General features: G+C 42.3%; 1 protein-coding gene across 1 annotated transcript in view; it reads left to right on the top strand.

Annotated features, from left to right (window-relative positions):
• LOC144681901 (uncharacterized) overlaps positions 1-20,997 on the top strand; it is a 304,508-nt gene that overhangs the window by 179,180 nt on the left and 104,331 nt on the right. Inside the window, exons 21-24 of the mRNA XM_078544030.1 lie at positions 108-144; positions 16,909-17,065; positions 17,936-17,965; positions 19,112-19,153. Coding sequence (XP_078400156.1) covers positions 108-144; positions 16,909-17,065; positions 17,936-17,965; positions 19,112-19,153 — 266 coding nt within the window. The remainder of the gene's footprint in view (positions 1-107; positions 145-16,908; positions 17,066-17,935; positions 17,966-19,111; positions 19,154-20,997) is intronic.

Here is a 20,997-nt window from a genome sequence, read left to right as displayed (position 1 = left end):
TTAAAATTGATCCCAGTGGGAACCAATTCCATCAGTGAATAGATGACTTGGAGCTCATGCTGTAACATTTCTCTAAAGTGTATATGTCTCATCCCTGTATTTTCTAGGATGACACGACTACAACTGCATGCCCCACGGAAGAAAGTGAGTACAATATTTCCTGAATCCTTTTTGTAAATTTATGAATGGCCAAATGATTTTGGAAATAATTTAGCACAAAAACATGGAACAGGTCTCTGGGCAGTAGAGCTTTATCAAGGGGACAGAAAACCACTAAGCTGTGGAATTCTGCCAAGGCACAAAGTGGGTGGTTGTGCTGCAGGACAGTAATAGGGATATGAAGCATGGAGGGAGTCATTAAACTGTAGGGTCTTTGAGAGGTAGGACACTGCCAGGGTTAGGGAACAGATCACTGAATAGGTTCTTCACCATCCTCTCCAACAGAAAAGTCAAAGGAAATACTAAATAATACCAAGTTTTTAAAAAATTATTAATTGGATGCTGATAAGGCCAGCATTTATTGCTCAACCCTAATTGCCCTTCAGAAGGTGGCGGAGAGCTGCCTCACCTACATTCACAAGAACAACTTCAGTCCTTTATTAGAACTAGGCAATCATCCTGTGATAGAGTTAACAACTCAGGATTTACTAACAACAAACTGATCTATCCATTCAATGTTACTATGTTAAAAGAGAGAAGTTTGTAGTAACCTATCATGGTGCATGTTTCCATTGCCATGCAATAGAACAGGATCCAACACAAAAGGGTGAATGTAACTGCAACCATTATTATTTCAGCTGTGCGTGTGAAATAAGTGTTACATTCTTTATTATGCAATGTTACAATAATGTGTAAATATTTTATTTATGTAAGTATCTCATGGACTTGTAAATCTTGAGTTTTAAAATACTGTATTCTAAATATTCATAACATTTTTTGCCATAATTATTTTTATTATTAACACTTCCCTATAAATCAACGTTAGTGGCCAAGGCTCCAAAATCAGTAATAGAGTAAAATACTCTCCACCAGAGAGGCCACCTAATACTGTATGAGTATGATATTTTCATTGTTTCTCCTACAATAGCTATTCTTGTTATGCTGAATGTGAGTGTCAATGCAATAGCAAATTTGGGTCCATGCTGCAAGCCCACCTCTGATAGAAGCTGATTAAGCTCACTCCAGATTGGACACACAACAAAGAGGGAGTGGCATCTTTTCTTCCATTAGGTTGAACTGGATTTAAACCAGCTCCTGGAGATGAAAGGATAATATTTCAATCCTTGATGCCACATAATCCTCTACGGTTAAAAAATCTTTGGTTTGGTTTTATTCAAATAGGACAACTGAAAATTACACTCAGTGAAGCTAAAGGACCTGCAAATCAGATACCTGAACACAGTCCTGTAGTAGCTACAGTAATTGAATTATGTAGGAAAGCTGTTTTGGAAATTAACCTACTGCTGTAGGAGCAGTTTAATGGAAATGTATTTCAGCATTGCCACTAGATGGTGTGCTAATCCCCCTGATAATTTTCCATGCTGGCGAGATAAGATTGCTATTGGTTCAGTCCTCACAATGTGGTTTATTTTCAACTGGATATGCAGAATACCAACAAGAAATTCAGAGATGGGACATTTGAATAATACAACGCTGAACTACTGTGTTTCTATCTAGAAGCTTGTATGAGGGTTCCACAAGCTAAGAAGTGTCAGAATCTCAGACACTAGTTCTTAATGGTTAGTTCAAAATGGTAATTTTACTGTGTATGACATGCAGACATAATCTCTGGAGATTATTGATATCTAGAAAATTAGACAAGCTGATATATAGTGGTCTCAAAAGATTGTAGGAGCATTGAAGACTTTAGTTTTCTGCAACTGTACCTAGTTCTATGTTAATTTCATAATGTAACTAAAGTTCTGTGACTTTGACAGCCTTTAACTGGTTCAGTGAGGGTTGGCTATCTTTTTATCTTTGGGATCTGGGTTCAATTGCGCTGAAGTTGTAAATTTCTTCTTTCTCTACTGACTTCAACTTGAAGGCTTCAAAGTTTTAACATGAAATGAGTTTGGGCCAGTCTCATCCTGGTTCCTTGTGGATATGTCTCATATTTCCACAACACGAAACATACTATAGTTTTGTCACATTTTAGCAGTTCAAAGAAACCAGGTGGATGACTATTATGGGAATTGGAAAAATTCACACTGGCATTAGGGTTGTGGTTTTGAGGGACCAGGTAATGACAAAGGATCTTGAATCTGAACTGAGTTGATGGGCGATTATAGAAAGCAATTCATATTGCATCCAGCACTGGGAAATACTGGAGGGGACACAGTAGAGGATGTTTACTCTGTACCCAGCTTGTATTACTCTTTACCTGGGAACAGTTATTCTGAATTTGAAGGCAAATTTGAATAACTATACACTTTCCTCACATTGATATCTTTCTAACCATATTGAATAATTAATAACATACTCATAAATGGAGCTATAAATATTGGGTTAGTAAGAGCAGAGAATGATTAAGGAGCAGCTTGGAGGCAGGGATATGAAATGTCGGAAGAGATGAACACCAGAAACAGCGTACTGTTATTTTCCCTAATCCATGTCATCTTCTCCTTTGTTTCAGGAGGGAAGCTGGTTCCAGTCTCTGAAACAAATGGAAAATGAAGACTTTGGAAAGATGTCAGTGTATAGATAGCGCGTCCTGCCTATAATTATTCCAACTCTTATCACTGCGAACACAAAACACAGATTCATTTGAGATGAGCTGTTTATTGTAGGGCAGTTACTCACTCAATCTGTGGATCATGCAGGGCATACACAAGAGTCAAATGGACCAGTGGAGGGCCGACCTTCAGCAATAAAGCCTAGTCTCCAAATATGCACAAACTCAGTTACTTAGGCTGCTTCTAATGACATGTCAATTTCTGTAAATGTTTAGCTGAGGTTTACTGAAAAAGTAATCAAAATTCAGGTGTAACTAACCCAATCCAGACAAGTATGTGTATCTAGGATACATTAATGCACCTGGCTACTGAAATGTAACATGTGTCTTTCACATTCTGCACTCCTTCACTCAGAGGTTTTTGTGTAATTTTACATTTCCCTCCCTCTGTGTAAGAGGCACCTGTTTTGCCAGCACCTGTCTGCAGTACCTGTCTGACGTGACTACCCTACTCTGAGAGGAATCTATGTATGACTACCCTTAGTCTGAGAGATGTCTATCTGACAGAATGACTCCCTCAGTTTAAGAGGTATTTGCTTAACAATACAGTTTTCTCCTGCAGTCTGAGAATTTGTTTTCCTGGAGTACAGCTCCCTGTGGCTGAGAGTTGTTGTCCTTCAGTCTGAGAGGTGTCAATCAGACAGTGCGACTCCCTCAGTCTGAGAGGCGTCTAGCAGACAGTGCGACTTCCTCAGTCTGAGAGGCATCTATCAGACAGTGTGACTTCTTCAGTCTGAGAGACATCTATCAGATATTGTGACCCCTTCAAGTCTGAGAGGCGTCTAGCAGACAGTGTGACTCTCTCAATCTGAGAAGTGGCAACCTCAGAGTAGAAATCATTCAGCAAATATATTGCAATGAAGTGAAATCTGCAATTAATGAAATTAACTTTTTGGTGATTATTAATATTCCGTATCATCTTACAATACAGTTGCAAAGCAAAAATTTATATTAGACATCATAAAATAAGCTACACTGTATTGAAAGTACAAAGTAATTTACTGGAGAATATAAGATATGAACAAAGTGAGTTCCAGTTTAAAGTCTTAATCATCAGTTTTGTCCAATGATAAGCACTGAAATTTTAAGATACAAAATTCAATAAAAACTAAACTTCAGCCACTCCCAGGTCATGTGTCGTCAATTTATTCATCAATGCCCCAAGGCTGCTCTAGGATTTTGAACAGTTCATTACTTCCATTGTAAATTTGAGAGGTAGCAATCAGAAACTGTGGCTTCTTGGTTGAGATCTACCCAGTGATGGTGATAATGTGAAAAGGGAAGGGGAGTAGACCTTAAATTTCTCCTGGGCAGATTTCTTTTTCCAATTTTCTTCCTGATCCCTGTGTTGAAAGCGCTGATTCCCAGGGGAGACATTTCCACAGATGGCAACCAATTCCTTACTCAGGTATGAGTGTGAGATTAGGCAGATTATTACATCCTTACTTGACATCTCAGTTATTCAATCCTTTCTCAGTGTTGGATCCTACTTCTCATTACCAGCAGGTTTGCCAGCTGGGTTGTTTGCAGCTGGTCAGTACAGGAGAGAGGCTAATTCTTATTTAATTTGTTGATGTGGACGTCACTGACAGGGCTCACTTTTATCACCCATCCCTAAATGCCCTTGAGAAGGGGTAGTGAGTCACCTTCTTGAACCACCGCCATCCATGTGGTATAGGAAGTTTCAGCATTTTAACTTAGCGACGGCAAAGGAACAGCGATATATTTCCTATTCAGGATGGTGTGTGATTTGGAGGGGAATTTTCAGGTCATGCTGATCCCATGTTTCTGCCGCCCTTGTTCTTCCAGGTGGTAGAGGTCATGGGTTTGAAAGGTGCTGTCAAAAGAGCCTTCGTGAGTTGCTGTTATTACCTTGGAAATTGTATAGACTGCAGCCACAGTGCACTGGTAGTGGAAGGAGTGAACATTTAAGATGCTGGATGGACTGCCAATAAAGGAGAGTACTTTATCCTAAATCATATCAAGCTTCTTGAGTGTTGTTGGAGTGGCGTTCATCCAGACAAATAGAGCGTATTCCATCCCACTCCACATTGATGCCTTGTAGATGGTGGACAGGCTTTGGGGGGTCAGGAGATGAGTTACTCGCCATAAAATTCCCAGCCTCTGAGCTGCACTTGTAGCCATAATATTTAGATGGCTGGTCCAGTTCAGTTTCTGGTCAATGGTAACCCCCAGCATGTTGATGGTGGTGGATTCGGTAAGAGTAATTCTGTTGTCCGTCAAGGGGTGATAGTTAGATGCTCTCTTGTTGGAGATGGTCATTGCCTAGCACTCATGTGGCACAAATGTTACTTGCCACTTCTCAGCTCAAGCCAAAATGTTGTCTAGGTCAAGCTGCATATGGACATGGGCTATTTCATTATCTGAGGAGTTATGAATAGAACTGAACATTGTGAAAACATCAGTGAACATCCCCACTTCTGACCTTATGTTGGAAGATCATTGATGAAGCAGGTGAAGACAATGTAGGCCTAGGACATTGCATTACATCCTCATCTACTTTAATTACACCTCATTCCATTGGGGTGAAGGAGAAGCAAGTAATGTTCCTCTATCCCTCAGTATACTGTCAGTACAGGGGATGCAATTACCCTGTATCCCACAGGAGTTAGATAGAATTATAGAATGATACAGCACAGGAGAACACCGTTCAGCCCATCGTGTCTGTAGCACTTTTAAAAAGTCACTGTGGGATCGTCTGACACCACTGAACCCAACAAGATCGCAATAGTGCTATCCAATTAACTAAGTTAGTCAAATTCATTGATCAGCTATGATTATCTTGAATGGCAGAGCAGGCTCAATGGGCCATGTGATCCACTCCTGCCCCCTAAGTCCTAAGCTCTTATATCCCTCAGTATATTCTCAGAACAAGTGGGTGCATTAAATTATTGTACTGACTCTTATTTTTCCAATACTTTAAGCAACCCAGCCTGAAGGAAGATAGAGTTTATTGTCCATTAACTTGCAACAAAGGATTCATAGAAATTTATAGCATGGAAGGAGGCTTTTAAGCTCATCATCTGTGTGTGGAATTGTCAATCCTCCTGGACTGTCTTAGCTTCTCCTAGAGTTAAAGATTAATCTCCCTGAAACACCTGTAGGCAAGCCCAGAGAAAAACCATAGGAGCATTTTTTTCTCCTGTTTCACTCTGGGCAGACTCACAAACAGCGGGGCCAATACACACCCAGGATGCAAGATGGCCCAAAAACAGGGGCACACTCAACTGGTGAAACCAGATGGGGCAGTTTCTGAAGTGCAGAGGATCATGGGTATTGCACCCAACGTTACTCTTTCACACGGATTAACAGATAAGACCATCAATAGCAGAATCTCTTAAATCTCCAAATGGCAGGTAGGAAGCACACACTTATTTTAAGCTGGGAGTGCAGTAATGCACCCTCGGCTGTAATGGTAAAGGCCAAAATATAGGAACACAGGACTTAGGAGCAGGAATGGGCTTTTCGGCCCTTCGAGCCTCTCCCCGCCATTTGATAAGATCATGGCTGATGTGGTTGTGATCTCAACTCTACCTTCCTGTCTGCCCCCCATAACCCTTGACTCAACTTGTCTATCAAAAATCTATCTAACCCAACCTACACTGCCTTCTGGGGAAGAGAATGCCACATACTAACAAACCTCTGAGGTAAAAAAAATTCTCCTCATTTCTATCTTAAAAGGGACACCTCGTTTTCTTAAACTTTGCCCACTAGTTCTAGTCTCCCTCACAACAGGAAACACCCTTCCAGTATCCGCCCTATTAAGTCTCTTCAGGATCTCTTATGTTTCAATACAATCACTTCTCATTCTTCTAAACTCCAATGAGTGTGGGCCCAAACAGTTCTACTTTTCTTCATAAGATAAGCCTCTCATCCCAGGACTGAGTTGAGTGAACGTTCTCTGAACTGCTTCTGATGCAATTATATCCTTTGTTATGATCCCAGCTGATGTTATTACTGGACAAGTTTGATCCCAGGATGAACCTGGCTCAATAGATCCTAACTTTTATGTTTTGTTTAGAAACGTGGAGGGTGGCTGCTGAACAGAGTCACAGAGATCTGCAAATTAACTTTTAGCAAAAGAATAAAACATTTACTAAACAAGGAAAAAGAACTACATTACACTACTCCTTCACCCACAACTATACCTCACAGATATATACAGATTTATAAGGATAACACAAGTTACAAAATCTATCTTATACTCTTTTGTTCAGAGTCAGTATATAGCCTATGTAAACCAATATGCGACCTATGGTCGGACACACCACACTCCAAGATTAAGTGACAGATGCCACCCAAAGCAGCTGCCATGGATTTCTTATCAACGTCTCCCACCCCCAACTCATTACGCCGTGAGCCAATTGGTCTCACGGAAATTCTATCTTTCTCACGAGGGTTTCAAATCTCAACTCTCCCTGGGATTTTCTCCCAAATAACGCTTTCTCTCAGAAGTCTTCAACAAGGATCCACCTTTAGGGTTTTGATTTCTCCTTCCAATGTTCCTCTCCCCTGGATCACGACATGCATTCAAGTTTCACCTTCCATGCACTCTCTCAGATGCTCAGCCATGCCAAGCAGAACACCACTGCTCCAAAAGCCCACAGTAAGGAGTCACCAACCATCAGCTGTCTCCTCAGACCTTCTGGCTTCTTGCAAGCTCACTTTATTCTAAGTCTGCTCCCTGCAGCTCTGTCATTTTAACTTGGAGCCTTTTCTTCTGCTCACTTTCAATTCCACTGAACAGGACCTGTTTCCAACCCCTTTCCTTGTTCCTTGGCTTCAATGTCTTCCTGGGACCTCTTTCTGTCCCACTCCTTGGTTTTTGGAACTTTCTTCTTTTCTTTGGGACCTGCTCCCTGCAGCTCCCACTCGTGTCCAGCTTCTTCTGGAACCTTCTGCAGAATGGCATTCTCTTCTGGGTCACCTGACCTCCCTTCATGCTGTTTCACTTTCTTTTGTTTTCTTCGTCTGCGTGAGCACAGAGCTGGCTTTAAATCTTAAAAGAAAACATAAAAGATCAAATTGCATTTGTGTGCAGGGCCATCTGCCGGCTTGAAGACACGAACATGCCCCAACTGCGCATGTGCAGCCATTCTCTGACAGAGGCAATGGTGTAGTGGCATTGCCACTAGACTGGTAATCAAGAGACCTATGGTAATGCTCTGGCGACCTGGGTTTGAAACCCACCATGGCAGATGGTGGGTTTTGAATTTTTTTTAAAATTGGAATTAAAAGTCTTATAATTACAATGAAACCACTGTCAATTGTCGTAAAAACTCATTGGTTCACTAATGCCCTTTAGGGAAGGAAATCTGCCATCCTTACCTGGTCTAGCTTACATGTGACTCCAGACGTGACTCCACAGCAATGTGGTTGACTTTTAAATGCCCTCTGAAATGGCCTAGCAAGCTACTCAGTTGTATCACAATCACTACAAAGTATATAAGGAATGAAACTGAGTGGATCACTCAGCATCGACTTAGCCACCAGAAACGGCAATGGCAGACTCAGCCCTGTCAACCCTGCAAAGTCCTCCTTACTAACATCTGGGGGCTTGTGGCCAAAATTTGGAGAGCTGTCTCACAAACTAGTCAAGCAACAGCCTGACACAGTCATACTCACAGAATCATACCTTACAGATAATGTCCCAGACACCACCATCACCATCCCTAGGTATGTCCTGTCCCACCGGCAGGACAGACCCAGCACAGTGGCATACAGCCGGGAGGGAGTTGCCCTGGAAGTTCTCAACATTAGCTCTGGATCTCATGAAGTCTCATGGCATCAGTCAAACATGAGCAAGGAAACCTCCTCTTGATTACCAAGTTCCGCTGCACCTCAGCTGATGAATCAGTGCTCCTCCATGTTGAACACCACTTGGAGAAAGCACTAAGGGTGGCAAGGGCACAGAATGTACTCTGGGTGGGTCTTCAATGTCCGTCACCAAAAGTGGCTTGGGAGTGCCACTACTGACTGAGCTGGCCGAGTCCTAAAGGACACAACTACTAGACTAGGTCTGCGGCAGGTGGTGAGGGAACCAGCAAGAGGGAAAAATATACTTGACCTCATCCTCATCAATCTGCCTGCTGCAGATGCATCTGTCCATGACAGCATGGGTAGGAATGACCACTACACAGTCCTTGTGGAAATGAAGTCCCGTCTTCACATTGAGGATACCCTCCATCGTGCTGTGTGCCACTATCACTGTGCTAAATGGGATAAATTTGGAACAGATCCAGCAACTCATGAGGCAGCAGCAGAATTGTACTCAACCACAATGTGTAACCTCATGGCCAGCCATATTTCCCACCCTATCATTACCACCAAGCCAGGGGATCAACCCTGATTCAATGAAGAGTGCAGGAGAGCATGCCAGGAGCATGCTAAAAATGAAACAAAAACAAAAATAGCTGGAAAAACTCAGCAGGTCTGACAGCATCTGCAGAGAGGAATACAGTTAACGTTTCGAGTCCGTATGACTCTTCACCAGAACTAAGGAAATATAGAAATGTGGTGAAATAAAAGCTGCTTGAAGGGGGTGGGACCAGTAGAGCTGGATAGAGAGCCAGTGATAGGTGGAGGCAAAGAAGAGATTGCCAAAGATGTCATAGACAAAAGGTCAAAGGGGTGTTGACGGTGGTGATATTATCTAAGGAATGTGCTAATGGTGACATTAAGCTAAAAATGAGGTGTGTGCCAAGCAGCATATGCAGCATGCAGTTGACAGAGCTAAACAATCCCACAACTAGTAGATCAGATCAGATCATAGCTCTGCAGTCTTGCCACATCCAGTCGTGATTGGTGGTGGACAATTAAACAACTCACTGGAGGAGGAGGCGCCACAAATATCCCCATCCTCAATGATGGAGGAGCCCAGCAAATCAGTGCAAAAGATAAGGTTGAAGCATTTGCAAGAATCATCAGCCAGAAGTACCGAGTGGATGATCCATCTCTGCCTCCTCCAGAGGTCCCCAGCATCACAGATGTCAGTCTTAACTCCACGTGATATCAAGAAACAGTTGAAGGCACTGGATAGTGCAAAGGCTATGGGCCCTGACAATATTTTGGCAATAGTACTGAAGACTTGTGCTCCAGAACTTGCTGTGCCCCTCGCCAAGCTGCTCCAGTACAGCTACAATACTGGCATATACCCTGCAATGTGGACAATTGCCCAGTTACGTCCCAACCACAAAAAGCAGGATAAATCCAACCTGGCCAGTTACCGCCCTATCAGTCTACTCTCAATCATTAGTAAAGTGATGGAAGGGGCCATCAACAGTACTATCGAGCAGCACTTGCTTAGAAATAACCTGCTCACTGATGCTCAGTTTGGGTTCAGCCAGGATCACTCAACTCCTGACCTTATTACAGCCTTGGTTCAAACATGGACAAAAGAGCTCAACCCCAGAGGTGAGGTGAGAGTGACTGCCCTTGACATCAAGTCAGCATTTGACCAAGTGTGGCATTTTTTTTTTATTCATTCACAGGATGTGGGCTTCACTGGCTGGGCCAGCATTTATTGCCCATCCCTAGTTGCCCTTGAGAAGGTGGTGGTGAGTTGCCTTCTTGAACCTCTGCAGTCCATATGGTGTAGGTACACCCACAGTGCTATTAGGGAGGGAGTTCCAGGATTTTGACCCAGCGACAGTGAAGGATCGGCGATACATTTCCAAGCCAGAATGGTGAGTGACTTGGAGGGGAACTTCCAGGAGGTGGTGCTCCCATCTATCTGCTGCCGTTGTCCTTCTGGACGGTAGTGGCTGTGGTTTTGGAAGGTGCTGTCTAAGGAGCCTTGGTGAATTCCTGCAGTGCATCTTGTAGATGGTACACGTCTACTTGATGCACTGCTGCTATTGTGCGTCAGTGGTGGAGGGAATGAATGTTTGTGGATGTGGTGCCATTCAATCGGGCTGCTTTGTCCTGGACGGTGTCAAGCTCCTTGAGTGTTGTGGGAGCTGCACTCATTCGGTCATCAAGGAACCTTAGCAAAACTGGAGTCAATGGTAATCAGGGGGAAAAGTCTCCACTGGTTGGAGTCATACCTAGCACAAAGGAAGATGGTTGTGGTTGTTGGAGGTCAGTCATCTCAGCTCCTGGACATCACTGCAGGAGTCCCCCAGAGTAGTCTCCTTGGCCCAACCATCTACAGCTGCTTCATCAATGACCTTCCTTCCATCATAAGGTCGGAAGTGGAGATGCTCGCTGATGATTGCACAATGTTCACCAATTGTGACTCCTCAGATACCTTTTTTAAAAATTCATTCACGGGATGTGGGCTTCGCTGGCTGGGCCAGCATTTATTGCTCATCCCTAGTTACCCATGCGAAGGTGGTGGTGAGCTGCCTTCTTGAACTGCTGCAGTCCATGTGGTGTAGGTACACCCACAGTGCTTTTAGGAAGGGAGTTCTGGGATTTTGACCCAGCGACAGTGAAGGAACAGCCATATATTCCAAGTCAGGATGGTGAGTGACTTGGAGGGGAACTTCCAGGTGGTGGTGTTCCCACCCATACTGAAGCAGTCCATGTCCAAAGGCAGCAAGACCCAGGCAATATCCAGGCTCGGACTGACAAGTGGCAAATAACAGTTGCACCTCACAAGTGCCAGGCAATGACCATCTCCAAGAGAGATTCTAACCATCATCCCTTGACACTCAATGGCATTACCATCACTGAATTCCCCCACCATCAACATCCTGGGGCTTACAATTGACCAGAAACTGAACTGGGCTAGCCATATAAATACTGTGGCTACAAGAACAGGTCAGAGGCTAGGAATCCTGCGGCGAGTAACTCACCTCCTGACTCCCCAAAGCCTGTCCACCATCTACAAGGCACAAGTCAGAAGTGTGATGGGATACTCTCCAATTGCCTGGATAAGTGCAGCTCCCTCAATAAACAAGATTGACACCACCCAGGACAAAGCAGCCCATTTGATTGGCACCCCATCCACAAACATTCACTCCCTCCACCACTGACGAACAGTGACAATAGTGTGTACCATCTACAAGATGCATTGCAGGAACTCACCAAGGCTCCCTAGACAGCACCTTCCAAACCCATGATCGCTACCATCAAGAAGGACAAGGGCAGCAGATGCATGGGAACACCACCAGCTGGAAGTTCCCCTCCAAGCTACTCACCATCCTGAAATGTATTGCAGTTCCTTCATTGTCGCTGGGTCAAAACCCTGGAACTCCCTCCCTAATAGCACCGTCGGTGTACCTACGCCACATCGACTGCAGCGGTTCAAGAAGGCAGCTCACCACCAACTTCTCAAGGGGGAATTAGGGACAGGCACTAAATGCTGGCCTAGCCAGTGACACCCACATCCCATGAATGAATTAAAAAAAACATGCGCAGAAGCCAAAGATCGGAAAAAAGGAACAATCAGCTTGTGTGCAGCCTTTCCAGGGTCAGCACCTGCATAGAGACTGCTGAGGCCCATTGGGAACTATACTTCCCAAACTCAGAGGCCCAATCTCCATTTTTAAAAAGTAAGTTTCCTCCTTTCTTTCCTTGGGCTCACAACACCTTTTTCAAATAAGGAGACCAAAACTGTACACAGTACTCCAGATGTGATTTCACCAAGGCTCTGAATAACTGCAGTAAAACTTCCGTACTTTTAAATTCCATTCACCTTGCAATGAACGCTGACATTCCATTTGCCTTCCTAATCACTTGCTGTATTTGCATATTTATTTTTTGTGACTCAAGTACCAGGACACCCAGATTCCCCTGTACCACTGAGTTCTGCAATCTCTCTCAATTTAATTTGTAAACTGCTTTTCTGTTCTTCCTGTCAAAGTGGACAAGTTCACTTTTTCCCACATTATACTCCATCTACCAAATTTTTGCCCACTCATTTAACTGGTCTATATTCCTTTGCAGGCTGTCTACCTCCTCTTGACAACTTATTTTCCTACCTAACTTTGTGTCATCAGCACATTTAGCTATCTTAAATTTGGTCATTTCATCCAAGTCATTGATGTAGATTGTAAATAGTTGAGGGCCCAGCACTGATTCCTGGGGCACTCCACTAGTTATAGCTTGCCAAGCTAAAAATTACCCATTTATCCCTGCTCTCTGCTTCCTGTTAGCTAGGCAATCATCTATCCATGCTAATACCCGCTACACCATGTGCTGTTATCTTGTGTAGCAATCTTTGATGTGGCACTTTATCAAATGCCTTTTGGAAATCCAAGTACACCACACCTACAGATTCCTGTTTGTAGTATTAGGATGTTTGGGGCTATAAGGGTTAACCTGGGACTAGGGAAACAGTACCACCCACATTATGATGTAGAGTCACGTGGGAGTAGTGAAGTGTAGTGGTGAGTCTGGTAGAGGTTGGCATGAAGATAGCACCTAGTTAGGACTGTATCCTATATATGTGTATATAGTTATGTGTTATTAATAAACAACTATTGCTCAACCATACAAGCCTCTAGACTGCTTCATGAGACAACATACAACCTTACAACCCCCTTTATCACATTGCTTGTTACTTCCTCAAAGAACTCCAATAAGTTAGTTAAACAGGATTTCCCTTTCATAAAACCATGTTGACTCTGCCTGAAACAAACCAATACAAATAATGGGCTTAAATGTTTGTTTTTGAGCCAGACCACAAGGTTGGTTTGCCTGAGGCAAGCTGTGCCTTACAATCAACCTTACAGGCGATTCCTCAAGGGTCCACCTGTTAGCCAGAACCAACCAGATGCAATTTTAAAGTAAGCTTACCAGAATGTGGAGCTAAGAAGAACATGAGCTCCACATTCGAAAAATGTGGGCCATTGTGAGAGATTGCAGAACTCCAGCCATTACCTCCCCACCACCCCCCTCCCCCAACACTGATTGTGGGTGCTACCCCTGTGTTGCTCTTAGCAACTCACCTGTTTGATCTAAATGGGCCTGAGGCACAACATTGGTGATATCTCTGGCCTCACCATTCATTGGGAAGGATTGTTCACGAAAATTGTTGCACCCAAATTCTAGGCCATTAACTTGAAATCACTAGACCATCTTGATCAATGCAGGACATAAGAATTATTAGGATTACTTAAGGAGCTTTTGTATCCTGTGCAAGCAAATCCACTTATAAAGTAGATAAATCCATTCCTCTCCTTTCAGGCTCCTCTCTGTATTCAGAGATTGGTGTGTTGCTGAGATCAATGGAACAAGGTCTGGTAGCTTTAAGAATGGTTAAATTATTTTTAGTCCAGAACATACCCTGTGTAATCTTCAACTGGGATTCCTGTGATCAGATTTTTGCCCCTGTACCATTTTCCCTCTGTGTTTAACACTGTTTTTAAAGAAGCTGCCTTAAAAATGAACTGAGCCAGTCTCTAGTTAGGAATGTGTTTGAAGTTTGCAATAAGTTAAGTCCTAGTTGACCTCATATTCTATGAAAGTGTAGGGCGAGGAAATAAAGAAAACAGTTGTAGATGAGGGAGTAGTTATGAGGTAGGATTAGCCTGTAAGGGGTTGAACATCCCTGGGGTCATGCCTGCTGATATGTCATAATCGCAAAAATGGTATAAATGTCATTCATGACGTTTTTCTGAGGTTTCTTGTGCCTTGAGATGGACTCCAATGGGAATTCACTCTCTAGTTGTTGGCACGCTATTCAGGGACAGAGGTACATCACAGTAGAGTTTGATCCAACATCTACACATCTACACTTTCATGAGATTGTGATCATGAGAGAGAACGCGAGTGGATTGCTTGGCTGGATTGAAGCATTTGCACCACGCCCTCTAAACGATGACATGAGAGAAGGAAGCTCACTCAGCGAATAACACAGCAACTCATTTCATAGATGGTTTAATGTTTATAATTATATAGCAAGTATTTTAAATTTGGAACTGCAAAGTTCTACATGTGGAACAAGGAATGAGAAGCAGAAAATGCAATTTAAAAATTTAGAAGTTAGATACCAGAGGGAAAATACAGGTGAATTTCTTCATGTCTGTGACCCTCAAATTGAAAAGCAATTCAAAAGAGTCCCAATTCCTTCAATATAACCCTGGAGGAATAGGGGTCCCTCTCAGGTGAAAAAGAGGCAAGACTTGCATTTATATAACACTTTTCATGACCCTTAATGAAATGTAGTCACTATTGTAATGTTGGAAATGCAGCAGCTAATTTGTATTTGCAAACAATTTGCAAACTTCCACAAACAGCAATGTGATAATGACCAGATAATCTGTTTTCGTGATGTTGATTAAGGGATAAATACTAGCCAGGACACCAACATTTAATCCAAAAGACAGCACCTTCAACTGTGCAGCACTCACTGGAATGTCAGCCTTAATTTTTACACTCAAGCCCTGGGGTGAAACTTGAACTTGGAATCTTGTGACACAGACATGACCAGCTGAACCATGGGATCAGAAGGAAGCTTAATTTTTTTTTAAATGTGGAAAGATATCAGAAAATAGCAAAGGAAAAATTGCGCAACTGAGGAAAAGCTAATGTCAAGGGCTAATGTTTAAGAAGGGACCTAGCACAGATGTATTGGAAGAGGTAATTGCAGGTTAAATTAGTAATGAAACAATGCAAAGTGTTCAGGAAAGAGGTAGTTCAGGTACAAACTAAGCCTACTTCCTTTGAAGGGCATAGGTAGAGCACTTGAAGCTAATGCACCCTGGATGATGAAAGAAATAAAGTTTGAAATAAAACAGTATAAGGAGGCTTGTGACAAATGTCGGGAACAAGATTCAGTTAATATCCAGGAAAAGTATGGAATTGAGGGAATGGAAAATTTATTATGGGAGGCAAAAAGTATTATAGGAAAAGTTTAACAGCCAACATTAATTAAACCCTACAACATTTTTAAAAAGTATAAGAAGTTAGCTGGGAAAAAGTTGGTACTATTAAGGACTTAAAGGAAAATCTTCAAGTAGAGGCAGAGGACATGGGTAAAATATTCAGGGAAAAAGCTTTTCCGTGTAGAGCCACTTCAAGCACCACTATTCAGACTTATGTCAATTTCCTTGGGGCTGATACCTTCACACCACGGCACATGCCACTTTCCTCATTGATATCATAGAAAAACACTTTTCCAAATTAAAGTTATTTTATCCTGGGATGGAAAGATAATATATTATAAATGGCACAATTTTGAAAAGCGGATTGAGCAGAGAGTACTTGGTGTTCATATACATAAATCCTTAAAGGTGGCAGGGCAATTTGATAAGACAGTTAAAAAATCATATGGGTTATTTAGGTAATAAGTAGAGGCATAGAGTATGAAAGTAAAGATATCATGGTTGAACTTTAAAAATCACTGTCTGCCTGTCAGCCAGAGTATTGTGGATATTTTTGGGCTCCACTCTTCAGGAAATACTTTAGGAAGGGTGCAGAGGATGTTTACCATAGTGTTATCAGGAATATGGGACTTCAGTTATGAGGTTATATTGGAAATGTTAGGACTATTCTCCTTGAATTAGATGAGGTTAAGGGATGACCAAATAGAGGCTCTCAGAGATGATGATAGGTTTTGATAGAGTAGACGGAGAAAAATTATTTTCTGTGGTGACCAGAGGCCACAGGTTTAAAATCATTGGCAAAGACTTGTCAGGTCTCAAATACTCTACCTGATGGTGAAAGAGTGTTGGGGACAAAAGCAAATCTGTGGGACTAAGTGTCACTGCTCCTTCAAAGAACCTGCAAAGATACAATGGGCCAAATGGCCTCCTTCAATGCAGTAAGTTTCTACGATCCTCTGAAAGAAGACATCTGAATATGTGCTTTTAAGTTGAAGAATCCTTGTCTGCTCACTTTTTGTCCCTGTAATCTGAGTTCCCATTACCATGTATGGAATATGTCTTCAGTACCCATAATGTCTTTCTTCTGTTAGTTCCTATAATGTGTAACCTCTTTTAGTACCTGAAATATGTGGCCTCTGTTGGTACCAGGCTCATGTGGGACATTAGCATGGACCTAGTAAGTCAAATGGCTTGTTCCTGGGTTTTAAATTCTTTGTAATATTTATACCCTGCAATGTGTGACCTCAATTAGTCCCTATAATGTGTATTTTCTATTAGCCTCTGTAATGTGAAATCTCTGGTAGCCTCTATTAGTCCCCTGTAATGTGTACTAGATTAGTCCCTGTATTGTTCAAATCACTATAATAAGTATTACATTTCCAGTTCCAGTTCCAAAAGAGATAGAGTTAGAAGATGTTGAGTCTGACTGGGATGAAGAGGTTCATTACCTTGATGCTGAAACTCAAACAAGCGAGTGTGAAGCATTGACACAGCTTGCAAAACAAACCATAGTCACAGAAGTAACAGAGATGAAGCAGAGGTACTATTTTCATTACATAAATACTCCTACACTTATTTCCATTTGAATGATTCTTCAATGCTATCCAGCAAAAAATGTGATTTATTAAACATTGTAATGGGCTGAAAGCAAGGGCAATGTTACAAAAGACAACTGCATCAAGACAGATGCCATCAGAAGCAACTATAATGAGAGCTAAGTGTCTCACTAAAAATACTTTTGATTAACTGGCCAAACTAAGGGGATCTTAACAGCTGCTTACAGGCCCAGACTGTCTTCCTTATGCACCAAAGATTCTTCATCATTTAAATTACGTGTGATGAAGCCCATGGCAAAAAGAAAAAGTTTTGAATGCTCCTTGAGTTCATGGTAGTTGCTGGAACTCTGGCTGATGATCTAGGACAGTGTGATGTGCTGGATCCCTTGTTCCAAACCCCAAGAAATGTGCCACTATGTCAGTGTTTGATTTGCAGCCTTTCCCCACCTACTTGGGCAGGTAGAAGTTGACTTTTTCCTTGTGTTCCTTGACCAATTGCCAAATCAATTGATCCCTATTTGTGCTGGTAATGATGAGCCTCTATTAATACATGGATCACAAAATACATGGATCACCCACAATTGCCATAACAACTACCATAACAGTGGTAGAATGGAACTTCCAGATGCCACTCTCACATCTGGGGATGTGCCAGCTATTTTGCGCTTCGGCACATAAGTGCCAGGTCCTAGCCCTGGTACCAGGGTGTGTTATTGATGCCAGGCCCCAGCTATGGTGTCAAGGTGTAAAGGGAAGTGTCTGAATGTAGTCACTATTCTGGCAGCTTTCAATGGAATAAGATGGTTTTTTGTTCTATGTTTCCTTCCCCACTATTGTTGCTCTGGGGAACAAAGTGAGGAGACACCAGAAGAGGATGATGAAAGGTAAATAATTCACTGTAGCTGCAAAGAATTCAGTATGTACCAGTCAGTCTGTGCTCTGTGTGTACCAGTCAGTCTGTGCTCTTGGTATACCAGTCTGTGCTTTGTGTACCAGTCAGTTTGTGCTCTGTGTGTACCAGTCAGTCTGTGCTCTGTGTGTACTAGTCTGTACTTTGCGTGCACCAGTCAGCCTGTGCTCTCTCTGTGCCAGTCAGTGGTTTATGATGCTCTGTGCTTTTGACAGGGAATGAATTTGTATCTATGTGTATGCCATGGGTCTGTATCCTGCATGCTGCCAAAGAATGAATTCAATGATCAGTGCAGGTAGCAGGCACTGTCCATGTGTCAAGCAACAACCTGTATTTAAATTAGGGTATGAATCTGTGCTTTTCAGATAACAAACAGCCTGCTTCAACACGATGTGTGTCCGGCAATGAGTCAATGCAGGCAGTCATATGGTCTATGGGTGCCACACAGTCTGTGTCACTGTGCTTATGTCTGGCAGTGTGACTGCACCCTCTGTGGGTGCCAAGCAATGAGCTTGTGCCAGGAATTTAGACTGTCTTGATGCCAGGCAATGAGTTTGTGCCTAGACAACAGCACTGTACCCATGAGTGGCAGTGAAAGGATGAATTACAATTTGCAGGTAACTGTATATGAATGGCAATTGGAATTCCAACCCTATCTTGGCCTGGGGTCAGCCTGCACCCTCTATATGACTGGTTCCGAGATCATGACCTGTGTGTAAAAATCACTGAACATATGGTCTCTGCTTGCCAAGCAACAGGAGCTGCATATGGTTAACTGTCAGCTCAGAAACAACTTGTAATCTTTACCCACCTCTCTCTCTCTCTCTCTCTCTCCGCCCCCCCCCCCCCCACCCACCCCATCACCAAACCCATCCCACCCTGACTCTGATCAACATCCTGGATTTAAAATTTATATCATATACACCAAGGATCCAACCATTTAGAGACCTTAGGCACCTGTAAAATAAGGCAGTTCCGAGCTTTATCTGCTGATTAAGCAGGGTCCCTGATAAACATTAAATAATGTTTATTCTCCCACCAATTTTTTTATATATAGTGGCAGGAAGATTCTCTGAACTGTTATGGAATTTCAGACTAATGTGACTTGTAATTCATGTAGGCAACTGTGGAGTATCACCGAGGAGCAGGATGTGGATGCAGAGTAAGTGTATTTTATGTGGTGGCTGCACAGAGACATGTGGAGTTTGGGAGCTTTACCCTATACAGGCCAGTTGCACTGGAACATAGGAACAAGAGTCACCCATTCAGCACCTTGAATTTGCTTTGTCATTCAATTAGATCATGGCCTCAACTCCATTTAGCCTTCTTTGCTCCATATCCCTTGGTACCCAATTATTTCATTGACCTTGCATTCCCAGCCTTTTGGAGGGTCTACCACACTTTGCATGAAAAAGTGCTTCCTGATTTAGCTCACTGATCAAAACAGGCTTGGCTGGAATGACATAACAAAAGTAACTAGGATCAAAATGAAGGCCCCAATCCCACCCAAGTGTAATGTAAAACAAAGTAAAGGTAGAGTAATTGTCATTTTGCATGTAAGAGTCTTTGTCATGGTACCCTTACTGAGACTGGAAACTAACTGCTTCTTCACCAACACTTTCACCGAGTGCCACTAATTGCCTTGTAGAAATAGGTCTGAGAATGACTGTGATATTCATGGACAAATAGCCTTCCGCTGTCCACTATTTTAACAGAGAACCCATTTATTTTAATGAAAGCATTAAACATCCAGCAGCTAATGTTGTAGTGATTTCTGTTCTATAGTGTGATTTTGTGAAGCATGCTAATGGGTGCAATCTTTTTAGATACATACAGATTGTAACCCAGAAAGTTTGTTGGAATGGGTGGGTGGGGGAGAGGGGGTGGTCTCTGTCAGTCTCCTGCCAAAACCTGGTGGGAGAGCAGCAGAGCCCCCCAAAAAACCAATAAAAACCTTGCACAACCTGCTTACAGCAGAGTTCTATGGCGTCTTTGAGGAATTCCCTTAGTCTCCTGTTGGAGTTCCAATGGGAATCCATGAGAGTAGAGTTTCAGAGCCAATGTGCATTTGTGTTTGCAGAACTGAAATCATGCATGCATTTAAAATGCAGGCCACAATTTTGAATTGCTGCTAATTTACTGTGCACATATTTTTCAGCACTATTATTGTATGTTATTAATCAAATCATCAATAGAGTGCTTTATACTAGCTAAAAAAGTGACAGCTTGTCTAATGGGTAGTGTTCTCACTTCTATAGTTGAATGTTGAGAGTTCAAACTCCACTTCAGGACTTCACATAATCAAAGCTGACAGTAAAATGTTGCGTTGTCAGCGATAGTGGGGTTAATTTTAGCCTAACCTTTCCGGCAGGAACCTCATAGCATCATATTAGATACCAGATTTGCAGGCCCCCCACATCCCCATGCTGTCTTTTAGATGATACAGTAAACTGAGGCCAATCTGTTCTTGTAGATGTAAAAGATCCCAAGGGCACTATTGGAAAAATAGTATCTCATTTTCTTTTTATGGGATCTCTGTGTGTAATTTGGGCTTCGTATTTCCAGATTACAACAAAAAATCATTAGTCCTGCTCTGAGACATCCTAAGGGCATTAAGGATGTTTTACAAATATAAGTACTTTCTTTAAATACATTAGTTAATCCAGGCTGCCATTTTCTAATTTATTCAAATCTTCCATTCAACATAAGCCTTTATAGGCCTTATTTGAACTAATTTTTAAATATTGTGATAAAGAAGTTGTTGTCATGCAAGTGCCTCACCATGTACCTCAGTGCTTTGCATCTAAAGTGCCATCTCTGTGGCATATAGATAAATTCAGTAAACAATTTGGGACTAACAAAGGGTGATGAGGTGAAGGCCAATAAATCTAATTTTGGTGGTGGTGAGGGAGGACCATTGATAAAGATAACTCCCTACTCTTGTTTAAATAATGTTGTGAGATCTTTCACATCCACCTGAGAAGGTGGTCTGTGCCCTCCTGAGAT

Source organism: Cetorhinus maximus, chromosome 6, assembly GCF_964194155.1.
Source record: "Cetorhinus maximus chromosome 6, sCetMax3.hap1.1, whole genome shotgun sequence".
Taxonomy (NCBI): Eukaryota; Metazoa; Chordata; class Chondrichthyes; order Lamniformes; family Cetorhinidae; genus Cetorhinus; species Cetorhinus maximus.
This window is presented reverse-complemented; position numbering and strand designations above follow the sequence as displayed.